This window comes from Wyeomyia smithii, chromosome 1, assembly GCF_029784165.1.
Source record: "Wyeomyia smithii strain HCP4-BCI-WySm-NY-G18 chromosome 1, ASM2978416v1, whole genome shotgun sequence".
In the NCBI taxonomy this organism is placed as follows: Eukaryota; Metazoa; Arthropoda; class Insecta; order Diptera; family Culicidae; genus Wyeomyia; species Wyeomyia smithii.
In genome coordinates, this window is record NC_073694.1 from 152,753,990 (window position 1) to 152,775,243 (window position 21,254).

General features: G+C 42.5%; 1 protein-coding gene across 13 annotated transcripts in view; it reads left to right on the forward strand.

The window, feature by feature from the left end:
- LOC129731818 (contactin-3) overlaps positions 1-21,254 on the forward strand; it is a 485,474-nt gene that overhangs the window by 202,748 nt on the left and 261,472 nt on the right. For all 13 annotated transcript variants that reach the window (XM_055692254.1, XM_055692900.1, XM_055692422.1 and 10 more), the window contains one exon: positions 1,303-2,051. In XM_055692254.1, the coding sequence (XP_055548229.1) occupies positions 1,511-2,051 (541 nt within the window). In that variant the 5' untranslated portion in view covers positions 1,303-1,510. The remainder of the gene's footprint in view (positions 1-1,302; positions 2,052-21,254) is intronic.

Genomic DNA, 21,254 nt, shown 5'->3' on the forward strand with positions numbered 1-21,254 from the left:
ACCAGTACAACGAATGTGTACTGGTTCCGAAACATTCGGTGCTCTAGAGAATGTTCAACGTATTCGACGGCTCAAAATCAAAACACTTTTGCAGTATTACCCTGTGCTAGTATTGCCATGATGATTTGTACTGGTATTGGTGATAGTTTCAGAATGCTGCTATCGTTAAAGCAATGCACGTAGTAATCAATACTGATGATCTTGGTACTGACTAGGTTAATGCAAATATGAACTGATCGATTCACTATCATGAATCCGGTCATTCAAAAACATCATCTAATCAATAACAATTAAAAAGACATTGGATTTGTTTAAATCATTTTGCATTTAACAACGATTCTAATTTTAGTCATATGCATTCGGTTCCACGTTACTGGCACCAGCGTCAGTAAATTTTGTTGCAACAAGGCTCGCTATTGGCTATCTCGGTTGCTGACGGTGATAAGGGATGCACGAGACTTTGATACCCACCGACTCGCGAAAGTAACCAGTGATTTTTTGAGCACCCCAAAACTGATCGTTTGCCCAAAACCGAAGTCTACCGGAACAACACGATTTTGTGTGTATTATACATATTCTGATTTCGATCTCTGTCAATGTATTCAGTGCGCAACTGTTGCGTTATCCTTTTGACACAATTGTTGTGCAAAGCCAGAGCGTTTCATTTGCGTTTTGAGATGACACATCGCTTGCTGTAAGCTTGAACATTTGCGTGCTTTATTTCTAGTGATCAACGCGGTTTTTATCTTGATCGTTCTGTGAAAACTAACGTGCTTTGTTTCACTCCGGACTGTATCGCTCATACTGAATACGGGAAGCTGGTGGATGCTGTATACACAAATTTGAAGGCTGCATTTGATAAAATTGACCATCGAATATTACTACCCAAACTCGCTAGAATGGGTGTCTCCGACGACCTGGTTAAATGGTTGCACTCGTACCTAAGTGATAGAAGCCTTAGTGTCAAACTTGGATCCTACACATCCCGACGATTTACAAACACCTCTGACGTTCCTCAAGGGAGTAATCTTGGACCACTCTTTTTCGTTTTCGAGCCGATATTATTGGCCGTTTGGTAAACAAAATTTGGAGCTGAAAAAAATGAAACAACGACTTCATAGTCCCGAGTTTGTAGAGTTTGATTCCAAAAATTGTACACAGGTTTATCAAATGCAGACAAATTTCTTTTCGTAAGAATGTTTAATTAAGAAGAAAACTGTTTTCCAGATAAACTATTTTTGCATACCTTTTAGCGTGAAATGAAAGAACATTGATGAAAAACTCTTATTTGTTTCATTACAGATTATTAAAAAAGCGTGCAGAAGGAGCTATCGACGTCTCAATGGATTCCTCCTGCTTATTCAGTGTAAAAATATAAAAAATAACCGACCTAAAATGGATAAATTAGCGAAAGATTTCCCATAGAAAAAAGTGTGTGTTGAGTAGTGTTCGGTAGGAAAGCAGCGAAGAAATCAAACCGATTAATATTGCATTCTATCACTTCCGGAGCATGACGTCTCCAAACCTAATCCAGCCTGGCGCTCCGGGAAGGAGCCCACAGCGGATGCGTTATCGGCATCGCTCGTTAACGCTGGAAACCAATGAGCCAATACCAGCAGCATCGGTGTCGTCTTCGTCAATGAAGCCGTTGGCAGCGAATGGAACCTTTGGCTGCCTCAGTGATAGTTACAGTGAACAACCCAGTAATGGAAGTGGAAAAATATATCGATTTCAGAAGCGAATCGACCTTCAACAGCAGCATCACAAGTGCAAATCCTACCGTAGAACGTTGCTCCAGCTAGCCTCCGCTGGGAGGGGTGGTGGTGCAGGCGAAATCGGTGGTCGAGGTATCAGTAGGATAAGTGAGAAAAAGTTGTTACCCGCCGTTGACGGTGGTGAGCTGGTGGGCGGCGTTTTCGCCAGTAGGAGTAGGAGGATACAGAGCTGGAGAGGTCCTTCAAATGTCTTCCTTGTGGTATTGCTACTGTATCTGTTGGCAGGATTCTGCACCAGAAGTGGGTGCGATGATACCGAGCAGTTCCAGAAGAACAGTGAGTATTCTTGGTACCTTTTGTGTATGGTTTTGTTTTCTATTTGTTATGCAGTGTTTCTCTTAATTCATTTCTGCAAACATTTCTGAATACTGAATCAGAAATAAACCTCCGGATAGCGGAGAAACATTATCGGCTGATGCAAATTGTGCCGCTTTCTTTCGTCGGGCTCATAATTTATTTAGCGATTAATCTCTAAAAGGATTTTTATACCCATTATCCGAACTCTGGAGCACAATTTGATAAATAATTTACAGCACGGACGAACTGAGATTGTGATGTTTTTGGTTGCAAATCCACTTTGCAACTAAACCCCTCTCCGCTCCTAGTTTCCCATACACAGCTTCCCCACAGGAATGCTGCCCTGGGTGTCCAACTAAACAGGGAGTACGCCGTTATTCCAGAGCTGGAGGGAAATGCGATTCTCTCCCTACATAATAGTGTACATTCCACTTCGAATCTAGGCCATTTCGCTCGCATTATTTCGCAGCAAATTTCTATCTTCCACCGAATCCCTTCGTAACGATAATGTAACTTAATGTGTATCTACACTCAGGATTTGCTTGGGTGTATCATTTCCGTCAGGTCTTATTAGGTTGTTTAATTTTTGCGGTTTCGCATTACGGTTTGCCCTGTCTGATGTGTAAGGTATGCGCCGAACGTAATTTTGAGATTAGTCCACGTATGCCCGCACATTTTCGAACAACACCAACATTTGGTGGTTGTGTTGTTGTAGGTACCGACGAAAAGAGATACGCACAAACAATCGTAAATCTTTACATTCATTATGTGCTTGCGAATGAGTTTGGTCTGCAGTGTTGATAGTATGATGCCCTGAAAAAGTGGCTTGTTGGTTTGGCGTTTGCTTTATTTAGTCAATCCTTTTGTTGATATTACATTGAAAATATAGCGAAAATTATCGGACACCCTATACGGTCTGAAATAAGCTAGTAATGATAGAGCTACATAGCGTGATTGGTGCTGGTGAATCTTTGCGTTCGTTCCAAGGTCGGCTACCGCAGTAACAACCGCAGCGAGAGTGACCCATTGATGCAACAATGCCTTCCAGCGCCAAGTGTATCAACTCATTTGTTACTCTTAGGGTTAGCTCGAATGCGTAACATTTACCAGTAGTATCGGCATTCGTAGCTGCTACTTTGATATTCCAAATTGCAATGGTCTTGATAATATGGATACAACGAAGCGTACGCACATTCCAATCATTTGCTTCCGGAGCAGATGCAGTTTATACTTTGTAATGAAATCTAATAGTTTTGCGTGGGGATACAGTAACATTTGAGGGATTTCAAGGATACAGTAACATTTCAGGGATTCAAGCACTCGCTTGGATTCCAGTGGTGGGTTTGGTGGTAGGTTGTCCTCAAAAAGTGTGAAAGAGGGTCTACGTCTAGGTGGCAAAAGTCAGCTTGAAGTAGTAGTGCCACGAGGGCGTAACTTTTCAGTACACAGAGTAGGAAATAAAATTTGCTAAGAAAGGCGTACTCAACTAAACGAGTCAAGGTTTTTTATATTTTACTCGTGCTTGTGTGAATACTTTTTCACCATTTCATTTACGCTTACTGCTCCGAGCCATGTTGACTTCTGCGAATATTATGAGGCACCTGAAAAAATATTTCAAGGCTAGAGAAAGCCTGTTTCAGTAGTAGTAAATCGAAATTACTACGAGTATTTAGCTTATTGACCAAAAAACAGCTATCAGTCACCTTGTATACATCCTATTAACACTTTCTAGTATTTAATTTCACTAAATGCAATCGATTATTATCAAAAAACATGTTAAAAATTACTGTGAAAGCAGTATGGACCAAAATTCCATTGTTGTATTTGTATACAACTCTTCATATAAAATTGGATTGCAATGCGCCAAGCGGAGCCACTTGCAATTGACCTCTGACTTAGTTAAGGATTGTTTAGGGCGATGAACCACTTTCATACTCAGGGCGAAGCAATAACATCTAGTGCAGATGAGATTGAAACTATCGATAGTTTCTAGAATTCGTCAATAGATGGCAATACACAAACAGTTGCGCTCACCGGTCTGATAGCGGTACTACTAACAATCAGTGATGGAAACGAAACGAATATGATGCAATCGTCGTTTATTCATCACATGTGCACTTCATGAAGTGTACAGACCGCGACTAAACTTGAATCCTCTCAACCCATAATGAAATGATAATATGGCGCCTAGGTTTCTGGGAGCGAACAAACACATGACTAGATTTACATCAGCTTTGAGAAGCGATTCGCTCGTTGCGTTTGTCTCGCCATAAGCCGATCGTTAGGGGAAGAAAGAATTGCAACAGGAGAATAACATGTCGCTTGAGCAGCAGCAGAGATGTGGTGCGGTTAGAGGGAAGGTATGGGGGAAGGGACTACTTCGGCAGCGGTTGAGTTGAGCGAGAGAAGGAGAGCATACACTGTCATTTTCTTTCTTTTTCTGACAAAAAATCATATTCATGAGTCAAATGAATAAGAAAATAGCAAGATCTGATCGCTCCGTGTAACAGAGACGAATAACTTCATATACCGAGTTGTGCACATTGAGAACCAATTATTGTGGTTTACAGTAAAGAACAGAAATATATCGTAAAGAGGAAGGCAAAGAGAGTTCACCAGCACCGATACTTTGTTTTTCGCATACTGACGACGATATCAACGCATCTTAGACTTGCTTTATATGTATTCATTAATCGCTAGAGGTGATTTTTTTCCTTCGCTGCTTATAATAGAAGTGCGGAATACAGCAGACACCCGGGTATTATCTTGCAATAGATCTCCGATTCTGGCCGCAGTGAGTAAGTCCATATAGTAAAAAAGAGGGATTTATTTCTGACAATAGGAAATTTTCAAGGTTTTGTGGAATTCAACGTGAAGAAGAGCCCTTATTGGGGCCCTATGCTTAAGTCTGATGACATTGAGAAGCCTTGTTTGAACCAGTCCTCCTGGTGATCCAAAACCGAACGGAGCGAATAGTAGATGCTCAGGTTTGTTGGTCTTGGGCGGTTGTTTTCCAGTCTCCTCGAATGCCAACAGCACGTGCATGTCATTGACAGCGTAAAGCCTCCGAGTGCGGGGTCTTACCCCGGGGTCTATGGTTCCTTTCTGGTTTTCTGCTAAGAATAGTTTTGATGGCTTTTACATCAGGCATTCTGGCTATAAGTCCAACCCTTAACTTCATATTTAGTTAGGGAAGATTCATAAATGACGTAGCATTTGAGGGGGGAAGAGGGGGTTTGCAGTTTTGTGACGAAATGTGATGAAGTTGAGGGTAGGGGGTCAAGCCAAGCTACGTACCAAATATGAACCTAAGAAAAAAAGTGGATTTTTTCTAATTGTTCTATTTTATCACTGTTTTGTCTGTTTAGGGTAATTTTTTTTACTTTCTTGTTCATTGATGTGTTTTTGGTAATAATAACAGGCAGAAAAATATCATGAGAAGGAGGGGGGGAGGGGGGTATGAAGCTACGTAATTCTATAGAGGGGTCTTGACTTTGTGACGAAATGCTAGAATGGGGGAGGGGGGAGTCGAAAAAACCTAAAAAAAAGCTACGTCATTTATGGATGTTCCCTTATGGGAGCTCCGTAGCAGCAAGGTTACAGAGTCCGCTTTGGTAAGCGGGTGGTCGTGGGTTAGAATCTTCGTAGAACCAGGCCATTCGGTTGTCAAAGGACTTTAGCATGGGTTGATTCTATAGCTCCCCACCACGTATCCTTCCTTCAATCTGAATGCTACAGTACCCCTGTTGACTCTTCTTCTAACAGAAATAAGTCCCTCTTATAATACAACTGGTGTGAGTAACGTATGAAAGTTCTCTCCAGGGAATTGTTATTAGGCGATATTGTTAGGATGGACAGAGGCTCGGTATAGTAGATCATGAAGCTTGAAACGGAAAGGTAAACTTACACACAAACACGGATATGTATGATAAGCGCATCACTTACTTCAATCGTGATACTGCCAATAATATGAAGTGCGGAGTACAGAAAACACCTGGGCAATATCACAATAGATTGAATCTCTGGTCGTAGTGATGAGTCCATAAAGAAAAAAAAAGTATTAAGTTAATATATTCAACAACTTGATACAGCACGTGATTCATGTGTCTGTGTCCCATTCCACTTTTAACTTGCTACTCTGCACTGAATGCAGCACCTTGGGCTCAAACACACCGAGCACTCGTCGATCGTCTTTCTTCAGCGTGCATGATTCATGACCGTAAACGGCCTCCAGGGGGATCAGCGTTCTATAAAGAGCTAGTTTTGTGCGAATCTGCCGGTTACGGCATTTTAGCTGGCTAGGTAGTTCGTAGAAAGTCTTAATTGCAGCTGCAACTGGTCGATAGACTTCGAGCTACCAGCTACCATATACTTTGTTCTGGCCTCTTGCCCTGACGTTGCCGGTTCTCTCCTAAGAGACCCGAAGGCCTCTTGCACAGTTTTATGATAATTCCCGAATAAATCAGTGTCATCCACAAAACCATGAACCAGCTTTTGTAATGAATTGTATGGAAGACTTGAAAACGCGCCATTTTTCTTCAGTCCATCCTATGGCACGAAAGAGACGGATGTATCGTCCGCTATTTGTACGCATGATGTTGATCCCTCTAGCATCTTTCAAATCAGTCTAATCAGTTTTGTCGAGACAAAACGGATTCTAACATTATCTACCACATCTCGTTTCGCTTAACTGAGTCGTACTCCGTCTTGAAATCCAGAGACAGATATGCCTGCCGGAAATATTTTCTGGTGAATCTGCAAGTTGTATTCCCGAAACTAGATAGATATTGTTGGTACTCACCGACGAAAGGTTTCACCAACGGTATCTATCTCAAGAACAGCTACTACGTACGTACGCATACTGTACGCATACTGTACATAGAATTTAGCAACGTCTATAGTTTCTACAGTCGTCTGTGTCCTGTTCTGTAGATAGGGCAAATGCGGCTCTCCAGCCTATCGAGAGATCTCTGTTTAGATTCTTGAAGTATCTTTTTACCTCGGCCTGTGAGTTGGGCCCCACCGGATAACTCTACTGTTTACTCTACTGAATGATTCTAACACTACGGAACCTCGTTTGCTGCCACTTGAACAAACTGTGTGCCACTTTATGAATTCCCATTCTCTGGAATTTGTTTACCTCCTGAATCACTCTCGAGCAAGCAGGGCAGCCCGATTTATAGGTGTTATAGGGTTCGTATTCCGTCCCACCAGGGCTTAACTACCTTACCAATCAGACGAGGTTCGTGGTGGCTCGTGCTGTAGAAAGAAGTTGTCGCCATGTTCCTCGGTTTTGGGTTGTGTTTCTCCAGTTCCAGTGGTCCCTGTGGTTCTGTGGTTAGCGATGTCAGTCGGCTAGCCCTCCCACACGGTTGTGATATCGGGCTCGATTCCCGATCAGGTCGAGGATCTTTTCCAGCTGGAAATTTTCTCGACTCAGTACTGGGGCAGGGTGTATCGTTGTATTTATCCAACAACATGCAAAATGTGCCGAAAACAATATGGATAACGAATTCTCTCAACTAATCTAGTTGATCGATACCGTTTGGGGATGTTTCGGTTGCTGCGTACGAATGATATAACGCGTGTGCTCTCGTTAGTAGGTAGTTTAATACTAATTATATTTTACATAATATGTACATGAGATGGTTTAAGTGTACGTGTATCGGTCGATCGATTTTCGAAGATCGAGAAATCGTGAGATCGTGTGAGGTTGAGAATGAGTTACGTTGTGTATCGAGAGTTACCTGGTCGGTGATTGAAACGAGGCGAGTTGGTAGGGCTAGCAATCAAGATCGCCACAACCGCATCAGCCTCCCAGACTAGCGTGCGATATTATTCTCCAGTTCTCCAAGCGTTATATGACCCCCCGTGTCCTTTGATCTGGTCAAGACAGCGTGCACGTTGCGATACTCCATTTCTAGTGCCGGCAGGGTTACTGAAGAGAAGTAACTTCACAGGATTGTCGTCCGGCATTCTTAGAGCCTGATCGGACCAACGCAACCTATTGACTTTCGCCAGGTGTGCAGTGGGGTTCTCTCCAATCAGCGCGTGCATCTCATTGCTCATACGCCGTCGCCATTCTCCAGCACCTTCCGTTCGAAAGCTCCAAGAGCGTTAAGGTCCTCCATGAGAAGCGTTGTTGTTTCGATTCCGTAGAGAAATACCAGTCTAATGAGCGTTTTATACGGCGTCAATTTCGTGCGTCGTCGCACTCGACTCTATCGAAATGTCTTTCGAAGTAAAAAGTAAGGATTTCCAGTCTGTATGCGTCACTGGATCTCTTTGCTGGTGTTATTGTCGGCTGCCGATAGTTACCTTAAATAATGAGTTGGGAGGCTGATGTTGTTCTGCTTGGATCCTCTCACTCGCATGTATTTCGTGTTCAACGCATTTATTTGCGGTCCGTTTCATTCAGCTTCGGCTTTCAGTCGGGCGTAAGTTTCCTGTGCCGTTGCAAAGTTACGTGTTATGATTTTAAAGTCATCCGCGAAACCCAGAAGCTGAACAGACCTTGTGAAAGTCGTGGCCTTCCGGATCACACCCGCAAGGGTGATGTTGAACAGCAAACAGAAAAGTCCATCACTTTGTGTTAGCCCTCTGCGCAATTCAAAGGGACTCGAGTGTATTCCCGAAACACGCACGTTGCACATCACTTGTGTCATGGTGGCCTAGATCAATCGAGCTAGTTTATCCGGAAATCCGTTGTCGTGAATGATCTGCCATAGCTGCTTCCGATCGACTGTATCATAGGCCGCCGTGAAGTCGATGAAGATGTGATGTGTGGGCACGTTGTACTTGCGACATTTCTGTAAGATCTGTCGGATCGAGAAGATCTGGTCCATGGTGGCACGGGCTTCCATGCAGTCCGCTTGGTACTGGCCACGAATCTCCTGATTAAAGGTTATAGACGACGGAACAGGATCTGTGAGAGTATTTTGTAAGCGTCATTAATAAGCGCAATACCGCGGTAGTTGCGGCACCTCAGCTTGTCGCCCTTCGTGTAGATGGGACAGACGACTCGTTTGGCAGTTTTTCCTCCTCTCTAATACAGTGGTAGACATTCGTTTAGCCAAGACTCTTTTTTCTCTGTGACTCAAAATTAAAACACAATTTTCAGCAGTCTTTGCTGTTGTAGGATAGATCTCTTCCATTAACAGCCAATTTCATATTGAAACAAACCATTAGTTCGGATTTTCATAGCAAAATGGGAAAAAATAAAAAAATGGGTAGACATTTGTTTAGCCGAATAATGAAAATTTAATCTAAATAAAAGTTTTAACAACTAATTTCGAAGAGAATTTATAATTAATATTTAGTATGACCACCATCGTTCCGAATCATTTCAAAAATACAATTTGGCATTGAATCGGACAGCTTTTGCAGTGTTGCCAAATCTATTTTAGCCCAACACTCTTTAATTGCTGACTTAAGGCTGGAAACGGATTCAAATTGACGTCCGTTCGCATAAACCAACTAGCCAAGATTTCCCAGAGGCTTCCGATGGGGTTGCAATCAGGACTACAAGCTCGCCAGTCCAGTAATGAGATGCTTTTCTCAGCGAACCAAGCCTTCGATTGCTTGGAGACGTGAATTGACGCATTATCCTGCTGAAAAATAACGTCCTCATTCGCGTTGTTCTCAAAATGGCTGATCAAAACGTCATCCAGAAGCTTCAGATACTTTTCGGAATTCATTCGGGTTGGAATGAAACAAATCGGAAGCTTCGCGTGGTAAGAAAAGGCGCCCCACACCATTACACTTCCACCTCCAAAATTTCGCTTCGATCTGACAACACTGGTTTGATCCAAATCATGCCAATAGCAACTGTAGCAGTCCGGTCCATCCAAATTGAATTTCTTCTCGTCAGAAAACACGACATTACGCCATTCCACCTTCCACTCCATGTATTTCCTTGCGAACTTGAGCCGATTCTGCTTATGTATGAGGGTGAGCTTCGGTTTCCCTTGAAGTTTCCTCCATTTTATGCTCGGTGATTTATTTAAAATTTGGGCAATTTGTCTGGGAGTCACAGGAACATCCAGTTTTTCCTTTATCTGGGAGCAGGACAATCGATTCCATGTAGCTTCGTGTCTTATTTGACCTCTTAGCCTCAACGAAACTTTGGTGTTCCCTTTGGTAGGACGCTTAATGCCATATTTCGAGCCTTTTTTAAGGACATTTCGTACCGCTTTCTCAGACCAACCAATTTTTCGCGCGATTGAGACATTAAAGTGACCGTCTTCCTTAAAAAGCATTATAATACGCCGTTCTTCCTCCGTCAACCGATTACCTTTCGCCATTGCTGATATTCCAATGATTATCATCAATAAACCAAAATTGAACTGTGGATTTTTACTCACAGATTGAACGTTGTTTAGTCGAATATACTGTAAACCACTTAAAAAAACCACGATCGTTGTACAAAAGCAAATAATTCACGTGCCTCGGCTAAACGAATGTCTAGGACGGAAACGTTGCTTAAATGTTTATAAACACCGCAATGCGCTCAGTGTGTGTGTAAGCGCGACTTGAATCGTTTTCGTGAAAGCGGTTCAAATGTTTTACCACTACGACTAAAGTAACATCGAATAAAAAATGCAGTTGATATTTTTGCTAAATGATGCTCGGCTAAACGAATGTCCATCACTGTACTGTAAATAACCCAACGCAGTGCTCTAGCCAGCGCGTTTCTCCTATCTTTAAAAGGCTCGCTCGGCAGTTCATCTTAGTCTGCGGCTTTGTTGTTCTTCAGCTTTCCGATCTTATAAAAACATCATGAACATCGGGGGCTAGTACTCGGTCACCTGTTGCTAGTGGTCCTCGTTCAGTTCCTGCTCCTTTTTACTGTATCGCCATTCAGGTGTCCATCAAAGTACTATATCTACTTGTCGACCACCTCGCTGGCAACCGTGAGAAAGTTGCCATCCGCATCGTTGCACATGTCGGCTTGCGGCACAATCACTGCGAGACCAGTTTACCTCATAGAAGTTTCGCGTATCACTGGCACGGTACAGCTGCTCCAGCTCCTCATGTCTATGATCTTCTTGCTGGAACTTCTTTCGTCTTGGTCGTGGTCATGTCGTTCCGAGCCCGTTTGTGATTGGCCTTTTTCTCTCTAGTTGACCTGCCCAGGTTCGGTTCTTCTCATTCATCGCTGCCTCACACTCTCCGTCATACCAGTCGTTTTTGTTCCTCGGTGCTTCCACTCCTATCTTCACCGTTGCGGTCTCCAGGATAGTTGTGCGAATGCTGCACCAGGTGTCCTCGTGAGGCGATGTGCCAAGCCCTTCGCCGTGGGTAGCACTGCTTTGAGCTGTTGCGCGTATTCCTCCGCAGCCTGGAATCCCGGAGCTGCTTGATGATGAGCCGCGGGTTGAGCGCAAAGATACCGCAACTAGGTAGTGATCCGAGCCAATATCCGCATCGCAATTGGTGCGTATGTTTGTTTTGATGAGAACATGGTTATTTAGTTTACTGTACGTTGGTCAGGTGATCTCCAGGTTGTTATGTTGATGTCCTTCCGGGGATGAAAGATACTTCGAACAGGGAAGCTGCGAAGCTGACGAATCGCTGGCTATGCGGCCTGATCACCGGCTTGTATATGTCTTTCTTACCGATCTGAGTATTCAAGTTCCCGATGACGGTCTTGATATCTCTACGCGAGCAGCTATCGTAGGGTTTCTTCAGCTGTGCGTAAAACGCTTCTTTCTCTACATCGGGTCTTCCTTCGTGAGGACAGTGCACATATCCATATTGTAGAACCGGCCTTTTATTCTTAACAAACACAACTTGTCGCTGATCGCCTGCCACCTAATCACACGACTCAGCATTCTGCCGGTACCCAGATCATTGGCTGTGCCGTCGTTTTGAAGGTACTATGCCCTGCGGTGGGGGTGTCAAAATCGTTTAAAATCTGTCCACGTGGTATGTGGATGGCCCCTAATGGGTTTTAAATGTCAGTTCGTGGTCCAAAATTACTCCGAGATCTTTTACACACTCCACACGGAGAAGATGCTGATTTTCTATAGAATATGTAAATTCGATTTGCGTACGCTTCCTATTAAAGAGATTGTGTTGCATTTATCTATGTTTAGCGTTAAGCAGTTCGTCCCACACCAACTCACAAACGTGTCCAGGTAGTTCTGTAGCTCCATGCAATCACGCAAACACTTGATTTTTTTAAACAGTTTTGTGTCATCAGCATAAAACAGCCGGCAGCCTGGAGGCAACAGAAGAGCAGCATCGTTGATAAAAATAGAGAAGAGTAGCGGAACCAGGTTACTACCTTGAGGAACTCCTGACATATTGGAAAAGCGATCAGAAACAACAGATCCTGCTTTCACACAAACTCTACGGTCAGTCAAATACGACTCAAACCAGCGTACGGAATCCGATGTTATACCGAGCCTAAGTATTTTACCAAGCAGTATCCCGTGGTCCACTTTATCGAACGCAGCCTTGAGTCCAGGTAAATTGCATCAGTTTGAAAACCACAATCCATGGTTTGTACACAGCGAGATACAAACTGCATTAAATTTGTAGTTATTGACCGTTTAGGAAAAAAACCGTAGTGCTCGGTATCAATATAATAATTACAGCTAGCGAATAAAGCGTCGTTAATAATTATCTCAAACAACTTAGAGCAAGCGCACAAGGATGTGATGACACGATAGTTAGTGATAACAGCTCCCTCTTCCCGGTCAGCATACGACCAAGTTCTCACTGGTTCACCGAGCTCCCTTTAGTTGCTCATATCCAAGTCGGTACCACGTGGAGGTAGGGATAGGAGTTACTGAGCATTATGCTTTGGACCACCCTGGGGTCTATTTTATGCCATTTTGTACGGGTGTACTGCGGGTACGCACTGTCTAACCGTTTACCAACCCCTTGATTATCAAATCAAATATTGGGAAAATTTACTCATACTCAATACAGCTTATTTTATAAATAAACTCGTACTATCGAATGATGATCCAATGCATTATCATCTGCCACTCTATACCGAACGGGATAATTTCACGAGTTAACCACTTATTTGATTTTATAATTGAAAGCTACGTGAATGCCATTAATTGGGATTTTCCACACGATGCCACATTTAATGCACACCTACCGCTGCTCATGTACAGCGGTTCCGTCCGTCAACCAGATTGGTTCGCCGTTTTTTTGTTCTCTCTCTCTTTCCCACGCAACGGATTCAGTTTGATTTCCGCCTGCTACCGCCCATTGCTGCGGCTTGAAGCGGTAGCTAAATTCACGCGATTGCAATAATTTGAGCTCAGTGCACGAGCCGATAAAATGTTCATCAGTTTCAGCACCCCCCCCCCCCTTCGCCTGAACCTGACCCCCTTCGCCTTTCGCCGCCATTAGAGAGGCATCCCTTTGCTAGCGAAATCGCCATCGGTGTGGAAATTTTATTATATTGCCCTTTCGCTAACTCAATAAAAATCAATAGTCGAACGCATTTTAGTCCTTTAACTGTCGGCCGTCTCCTGTTTCTTTGCCCCATACCTGCCCTAGATTCGATGCGATTGGCTGGTAAGCGCGGTTCCACTCTAGCGGTGTCGTCCTCGCTGTTGTCGGTCCTTCCATTGAAGGTGATGCTGGATGTTGGCAGCTATAACGAAATAAAATTTATTGTAAGCTTTCCACCCGCGTGAGCTTTTGGGGTTGTGATGTACGAGAATGTCTGTATGCGCGGACGCGTATGAACCGGAGTTCGCAATAGGGTGAAATAATTGTTTTCGTATAGACAGTTGGAAATAAGAGGGCTACAGTAATCGGGGCAAGTTTTGTACAGTGCGAAAGTGGAATTGATAAGTATTGACGATCTGCTGAGTGGGCTGAACAAAGGAAGTAATTAACTTTCCGGGAAGCGAAAAACATCTTTGGAACGCCGTATCTCATCAACTTTATGCAATCTATCTCAATTAAGCTTACGAGCTTTGAACTAACTATTAATAGCAAGAGCCCTGAAAAATTAATCATATTCTTCGAAAGTCAGTTTATCGATAAGATAAATATGCTTGAGGAACACAAAATCTGGAGCTCCAACTCATCAGTCTCTAAAAAGAACATTATAATACAAGAAGCAGATTTACAATACCGAATCCAAGCAGTATTTGTTTTACCGCTGAAAATTCAAACTTTTGTTCACTCTTGGCTTAGAGCAAGTTAAAAGATAGTGATGATAACTCACTCATTACAACCTCGGATCTCGTGGCCACCGTTGATCCACTCTATCTAAGGGCAGCTATCTAGAGCCCCAAAATAATTCCAGCAAACCAACTGACCATCGATATGGAACCATTTTCCCGCCGTAAGCCACCGAATAGCCATAATTCAGCGTCATGTTCGACTGGCCTGGTCTGCAATGCGGTACAATTTACAATATACCGAGCCGATAATGGTGTGCGAATGTTTGTATCGGCCCGGTTTTCCTTAGTCAGTTTTCCATTTTTCCTTAGTCCGAGCCAGGTTCGCTGTGGTGACACTTTCCAGCGGAGCAAAGTAGACGCGACGATGAAATTAACTGTGCCCGGGGACTGGCCACTCGAAGCCGACGATTCATGACTACTTCAACAATAATGCGACAGCGATTGCAATGCAGAAGCAGTTCAAGAAAGCAACGGATTGGAATGGCGGCGGCAGCGCAAAACAAGGGAAACAAAATTTACAATTTCCGTACAACACGACGCCAATCGGGAAAGGCGGCTGTTGTATTTTTATGACGAATAGAAACGAAACTCGTGCAAAAGTACATTTTCCATCTTGTAGAGCTGGATTTATTTGTCCTGGTTTTCCGGTTCGATAAAATCAGAGGAAAAGACGAAAAAAAGTTATCTTGAAGCATGTCGACCGACCGAGTGGTGGTGCCAAGGGAAAAATGAATAATTAGAAATTGTTTCGCTCTGCTTCTGGACTGAAGTAAAATTTTTCGATTGTGTTGAATATTCCTGCATACATGGTATCAAGGTTTCCACAACCGCCAAGCTTATTCTGGGAGTTTTATTATTAATATTACAATTGTTTCCGTTTTCGACGTGTTATTTCTTCGGTAGACCGGAGCGTTTGTTTGTTACAATTTCAAATAAATGGCTGCAACAACAATGGCAAAACATGTTGGCGCGCGTTGGAGTTTTCACCTTTACCAGGAATTTTCGGGTGGTGAAGCGGTTCCATCCGAACAGACCACCGCCGGGTGAAACAACATTTGTCTACGAACATAAACATAATACATCTGCACCCCACTCTGACTGATTGTGACCGCTGGGAAGATGTCTAAACAAAGTACTGCCCAAATTTGACTGTGTAACATTAATAAATATAAAGTAATGTAATTGAATAATCGTTCCTGAAATCCATCCATGCCCCAGCCTAGTCCTGTTCCCCTCCGTCTACACCCAACAAAACGGCAAGAATACGGCAGTGAGGATAAAAAAATTTGCTTCTAGTTTTTGAGTCATCAGATATAATTGGCACCGTTAAACATTAAATTGTATTTGCGCCGTGTTAAATAAATGATATGTGAAGAAAAAAAAAATGAATAATCGTAGCCTAGCATATTTTGTTTCCTCTTGTGTTACGCTTTGGAGTTGGAAATCCTCAATAGGAAACTTCAGGCGATCTCCAGGACGGGTCTCTTACGAAAGGCGAAAAATCAAAAGGCGGAATCACGAAAGGCAGAATCACGAACAGCAGAATTACGAAGGGCAGAATATTTCATAAGAGCACGAATGGCAGATTCGATTTTAGTTATGTATTTACTAACATTGTGTCATCTATTTTCCCTTCAATAAAACACACTCGCGACTCTATTACCCAAATGTATGTTGTCTTTACTCGCTACCGCTCGTTCAAACCTAACTAAGAAAAGGAAACCTATTTGAATAATCCTAGAAATCCAGTAGACCAGTCGTTTGTTTGAGAACCGCTGCCGGGTCGGCGGCCGCTTTGTGCCACCTCGGTTCCTTGCCCTCGATAATGCGTTTCCGCCGCATGAATTGTTTCATGTTAATTATCCCCAACAAGCCGTTGGGAATAGAGTAAGTTATACCTAACATCAAAAAATTACTGACGCCGTGAAAGTCTTGAGGACCTAAGCCAAACCAGTTTGCGCGATTCTGATCTTTGATTTTGATTTGCACCTCCAGCCAAAACTGGTCATTGCTTGCGACCAGTTATTAAGTCTGGTTACCAAATAATAATAACTAATAAATGTAGAGTAGCAGGTTTGGTACCGTGACCAGGATTCGCACCAATTCGTTATCGTGCCTTTGGAAATTCTGCCTTTCATATTTCCGCCTTTTGAAATATTCGGTCTTGCGTGTACGGTCATGGAATCCTACCTTCTATGATTCAGCCTTTCGTGCTTCTGCCTTTTGTAATCCTGCCTTCTGTGGCGAACCCTCCAGGACAAGCAGGACAGACAGAGGACTAACAGAGGACAGACAGAGAACAGACAGAGGACAGACAGAGGACAGACAGAGGGCAGACAGAGGACAGACAGAAGACAGACAGAGGGCAGATAGAGGACAGACAGAGGGCAGATAGAGGACAGACAGAGGACAGACAGAGGACAGACAGAGGACAGACAAAGGAGAGACAGAGAACAGACAGAGGACAGACGGAGGATAGACACAGGACAAACAGAGGACAAACAAAGAACCGACAGAGAATAGACAGAAGACAGACAAAAGACAGACAGAGAATAGACAGAAAACAGACAGAGGAAAGACAAAGGACAGATAGAGGACAGGCAGAAGACAGACAGAGTACAGACAGAGTACAAACAGAGAACAAACAAAGGACAAACAGAGGACAGACAGAGGACAGACTGAGGACAGACAGAGGACAGACAATGGATAGACAGAGGACAGACAGAGGACAGACAGAGGACAGACAGTGGACAGATAGAGCACAGACAGAACACAGACAGAGGACAGACAGATAACAGACTGAGGACAGACAAAGGACATACAGAAGACAGACAGAGGACAGACAAAGAACAGACAGAGGACAGACAGAAGACAGACAAAAGACAGGCAGAGAATAGACAGAAAACAGACAGAGGAAAGACAAAGGACAGATAGAGGACAGGCAGAAGACAGACAGAGTACAGACAGAGTACAAACAGAGAACAAACAAAGGACAAACAGAGGACAGACAGAGGACAGACTGAGGACAGACAGAGGACAGACAATGGATAGACAGAGCACAGACAGAACACAGACAGAGGACAGACAGATAACAGACTGAGGACAGACAAAGAACATACAGAAGACAGACAGAGGACAGACAAAGAACAGACAGAGGACAGACAGAGGACAGACAGAGGACAGACAGAGGACAGACAGAGGACAGACAGAGGACAGACAGAGGACAGACAGAGGACAGACAGAGGACAGACAGGGCACAGAGAGAGGACAGAGAGAAGACAAAGAGAGGACAGACAGAGGACAGACAGAGGACAGACAGAGGACAGACAGAGGACAGACAGAGGACAGACAGAGGACAGACAGAGGACAGAAAGGGCACAGAGAGAGGACAGAGAGAGGACAGACAGAGGACGGACAGAGGACAGACAGAGAACAGACAGAGGACAGACAGAGGACAGACAGAGAACCGACAGAGAACAGACAGAGGACAGACAGAGAACAGACAGAGGACAGACAGAGGACAGACGGAGGACAGACGGAGGACTGTCAGAGGATAGACAGAGAACAGACAGAGGACAGACAGAGGACAGACTGAGGACAGACAGAGAACAGACAGAAGGCAGACAGAGGACTAAAATTAGAACAAAAGTAACTATTTTCAGTTTGAAGTGCTTTAGAGTAGCTTTCCGCACTCGAATTTGTACAATAAAGGTGGTACCACCAACCTCGGGATTGTTCGTGTATACCGCGCGTATTCGCACAACCATGGTTGCAAATTTTCACTGTCAGTGATAGATTCTCAGGTAACACTTAGAGCTACGAATGTCAGTATCAACACGAACGAGCTGAAAGTGATATTTGCTTTCAGCTCCAATCAGTTGACAGTGGTAATACTGACTGGCAGCATTTCTGTCATTTCGCACACGCTATGTTGTTCTAGCGATGTTTATGCGGTGTAGAATGAAGGTGCCTATCTGCTTCATTGACTTCAAACAATGGATTTGCTCAGATCAAATAATTTCGATATTAATTAAGATATATCATTTATATCACTGACATGATTATTGACTGATAATTGACTCAGGTGACACTCAATATCAGTTTGAAGAGAGTGAGAGTGAAACTGCTGTTGGATCATTTTCATTTTTCTGTGTCGAAATTTTGCAACACTGGGCACAGCACACATGTTACGCGTGGCGTACACGAACAATCCCGAGGTTGGTGGTGTGAAAACAAATTCGAGTGCGAAAAGGTACTCTAAGCAACTGACTACCACAATATATCGTCGGTTTCGTGTAACACTGGCACAACAAAGTTATGCATTGTTGAGTTTTTTATGCCAACGTTGTTGGCATAAAAACATGTTTTTCATCCAACGAAACTACGTTTCAAAATTTACAAAAAAATCCAGAGTTATGAGTAGAAGTGCCATTGTAGCACAAATCGATTTTTATAATTATTAAAAGTAAGCTTTTAACTTGTACAACGTGCTCAAATAATTTGCATATTAAATCATTCAATAAGAAAGGGAAGTACCCAAATTTGAAGTTTTCTTGGAAATTCCAGAGGAACGTTTCGCCGCTTATTTTTAAACGTATTTATCTCGAAATGATTAATTTCGAGTGGTGCCGGTGATGTACTAAGCCGACGATATTTCAAATCGTATCATATTCCGAAAATCAGCATACAAGTGAATCTTGTCAGTTAATTTATTTCAGCTAACATAATGATCGCAAACCATTCATATCGTTTTAATCTATACATTTTAACCCGTGTATACATCAATCTGCCCATTCACAAGCTAATGAATAACTCTATTTCGTAGAATGCAAGCTAAACCCAATACAGCATCTGTAAACTGAACGCAATTGTACCGGAAACAAAAATTACAACGCATTACATCTACTCTCAAAATAAGTTTCAGATATCCGAATGAGCTAAGTTCCCTATTTATTATAAAAGCTGGTAAAGCTCTATGTATTCAAAGCCTAGAAAATAAAACTAACGTTAACAGCAAATAAAAAAAAAACTGAGTTTTAATCTTATTTGCCCAAACTCATCACAATTAAAATATATTCGTCATGGTTTGTGTCACATCGGTCTACATGACTTTAACCTTGTTATTCACAAAAAGTTTAAATATTCGCACCAATGTTTGTTCAAAAGCTAGGAAATTCATAAAATAAAAGCACACAAACCGAACTACTTGTTTAGAACGAAGATCACGGCAACCTGTCAACAACAATTTTTGCCTTGTAGATATTTGACTTAGACTTTAATGGGTGCCATTCCGAAATATCCAAAATAAAGTGACACGGTAGAATGAAAGGTTTCAAATATCTCTAGTTTATGAAAACAATTTTTTAACAGTGAAGGGGTTGAAATTCATATCCAATTTGATTATAGCTCAACCAACCGCGTGTCCGCAATAATGCAATCCAAACACTTCCCCAGCACAGTCGATGCTGAAGTTTATAAACGATTTAACTTTGTAAACGATTTGTTCTATAACTGTCTTGAGTCACATATAAAAGCTCGCATGCGTCAAATTAGTCTGCATTGTTCATCACACTGCAGCAAGAATATGATTTACTGAAAACCGGATAGACCAGTAGCAAGCGAACTTTTCGCAGCGCAGCAGGCGACGATTTCATGGTTGTATGGTTTTTTGCTGCAACACACGCAGATTTGATTTCAGCCTTCCGTAGCGGACTGCATATTTCTAATGCGCAAGATAAAAAAACTGCAATGCTTTAAGACTGTGTTTGTGGCATTGAAAAAGAACAGTTGTAATTTGTTCTTGGCAGGAGGAACGAAGCAAATCACTTTAAGCTTGTGTATTTCGTAATAGCTTTTGATTCGGACCCAGCGTGCGCAACAAGAGGCTAACCTTGGTTTCTCTGCCGCTTGTTCATGGCTTGCCCATGTGTCCTCGATGTCATCTTAATGATGAGTTTGTTGACGGTCTTTGTAAATAACAAACAACGCGCAGCGCAGCCCAACCTTTTTTTACTTTCTTCCATAACACCGTGGACGTGCCCCGCCCACTTGTCGCGTTAGTCATCTCCGGGAAATGTGCGTATTCTACGTCAGTTATGCGGCCGTGTCTTGGATACAACCTCTAACTACTTTATTTAATGGACTTCAGCAAAACTACACATTTTTGGACTACACCCGAAAGAGACAGGGAGTAGTTTGAGAACACCAACAACAAAAACAAATGCTGTCAAATGCAGTACTGCTGAGCTGAGTGTAGTTTCATTTGAGTGTTCGTTTTCGATTTGAAAGGTGTAGTCCGGGACGGTGAAGCACCGTCACGAAAACGAATTTGACATTAAATTATGCAAAAGAATGGACAGTAGGGTGTCGCAAAACAACGTTTTGTCAGATAGTCTGGGGTCTCAACCGGAAATTGATTGATGTAACAAAAAAAACTTTCGTATGGCGACAACTTAGGAAAATATTTAGTCGACGTGCTAATTTGAGTTTTATGAAAAAATGCACGTTTTTTATTTATTTCGATTTTTGATATCACTTAAAACCGAACCCAAATATATTTTTTAAAATTTTATGGTTTGTTGTGGCTCAAATTTCGTTGTTACAATTTTTTTAGCTCGTCTAAAAGTTACTAGTTTTGGTGTTTCTGAAATTAAATCTTTAAAAAACGTGCTGAAGTTTACGCTAGCAACCATCCTAGACACGTTTTTTTTGTTCTTAGGATACTCCTTTTTAAATGAGGGTTGTCCAAAATTTTTTTTTAGAAATTTGTAACTTTTGAGCCGTTTGACCAATTGAAAATCTTTCAATGGAGAATTGAAGTTCATTGATAAGCCTTTCAGGAAAACACAAGAAATCGTACGTCAAAGTACGTTCGTTATATTTTTATCGTTTTGCAGATTTTTTTTCCTTTGTGTGGACTCATTACTGCGACCAGAGACATTTTGATCTATTGTGATATTGCCCAGGTGTTTTCTGTACTCCGCACTTCATATTATTGGCAGTATAACTATTGAAGTGAATG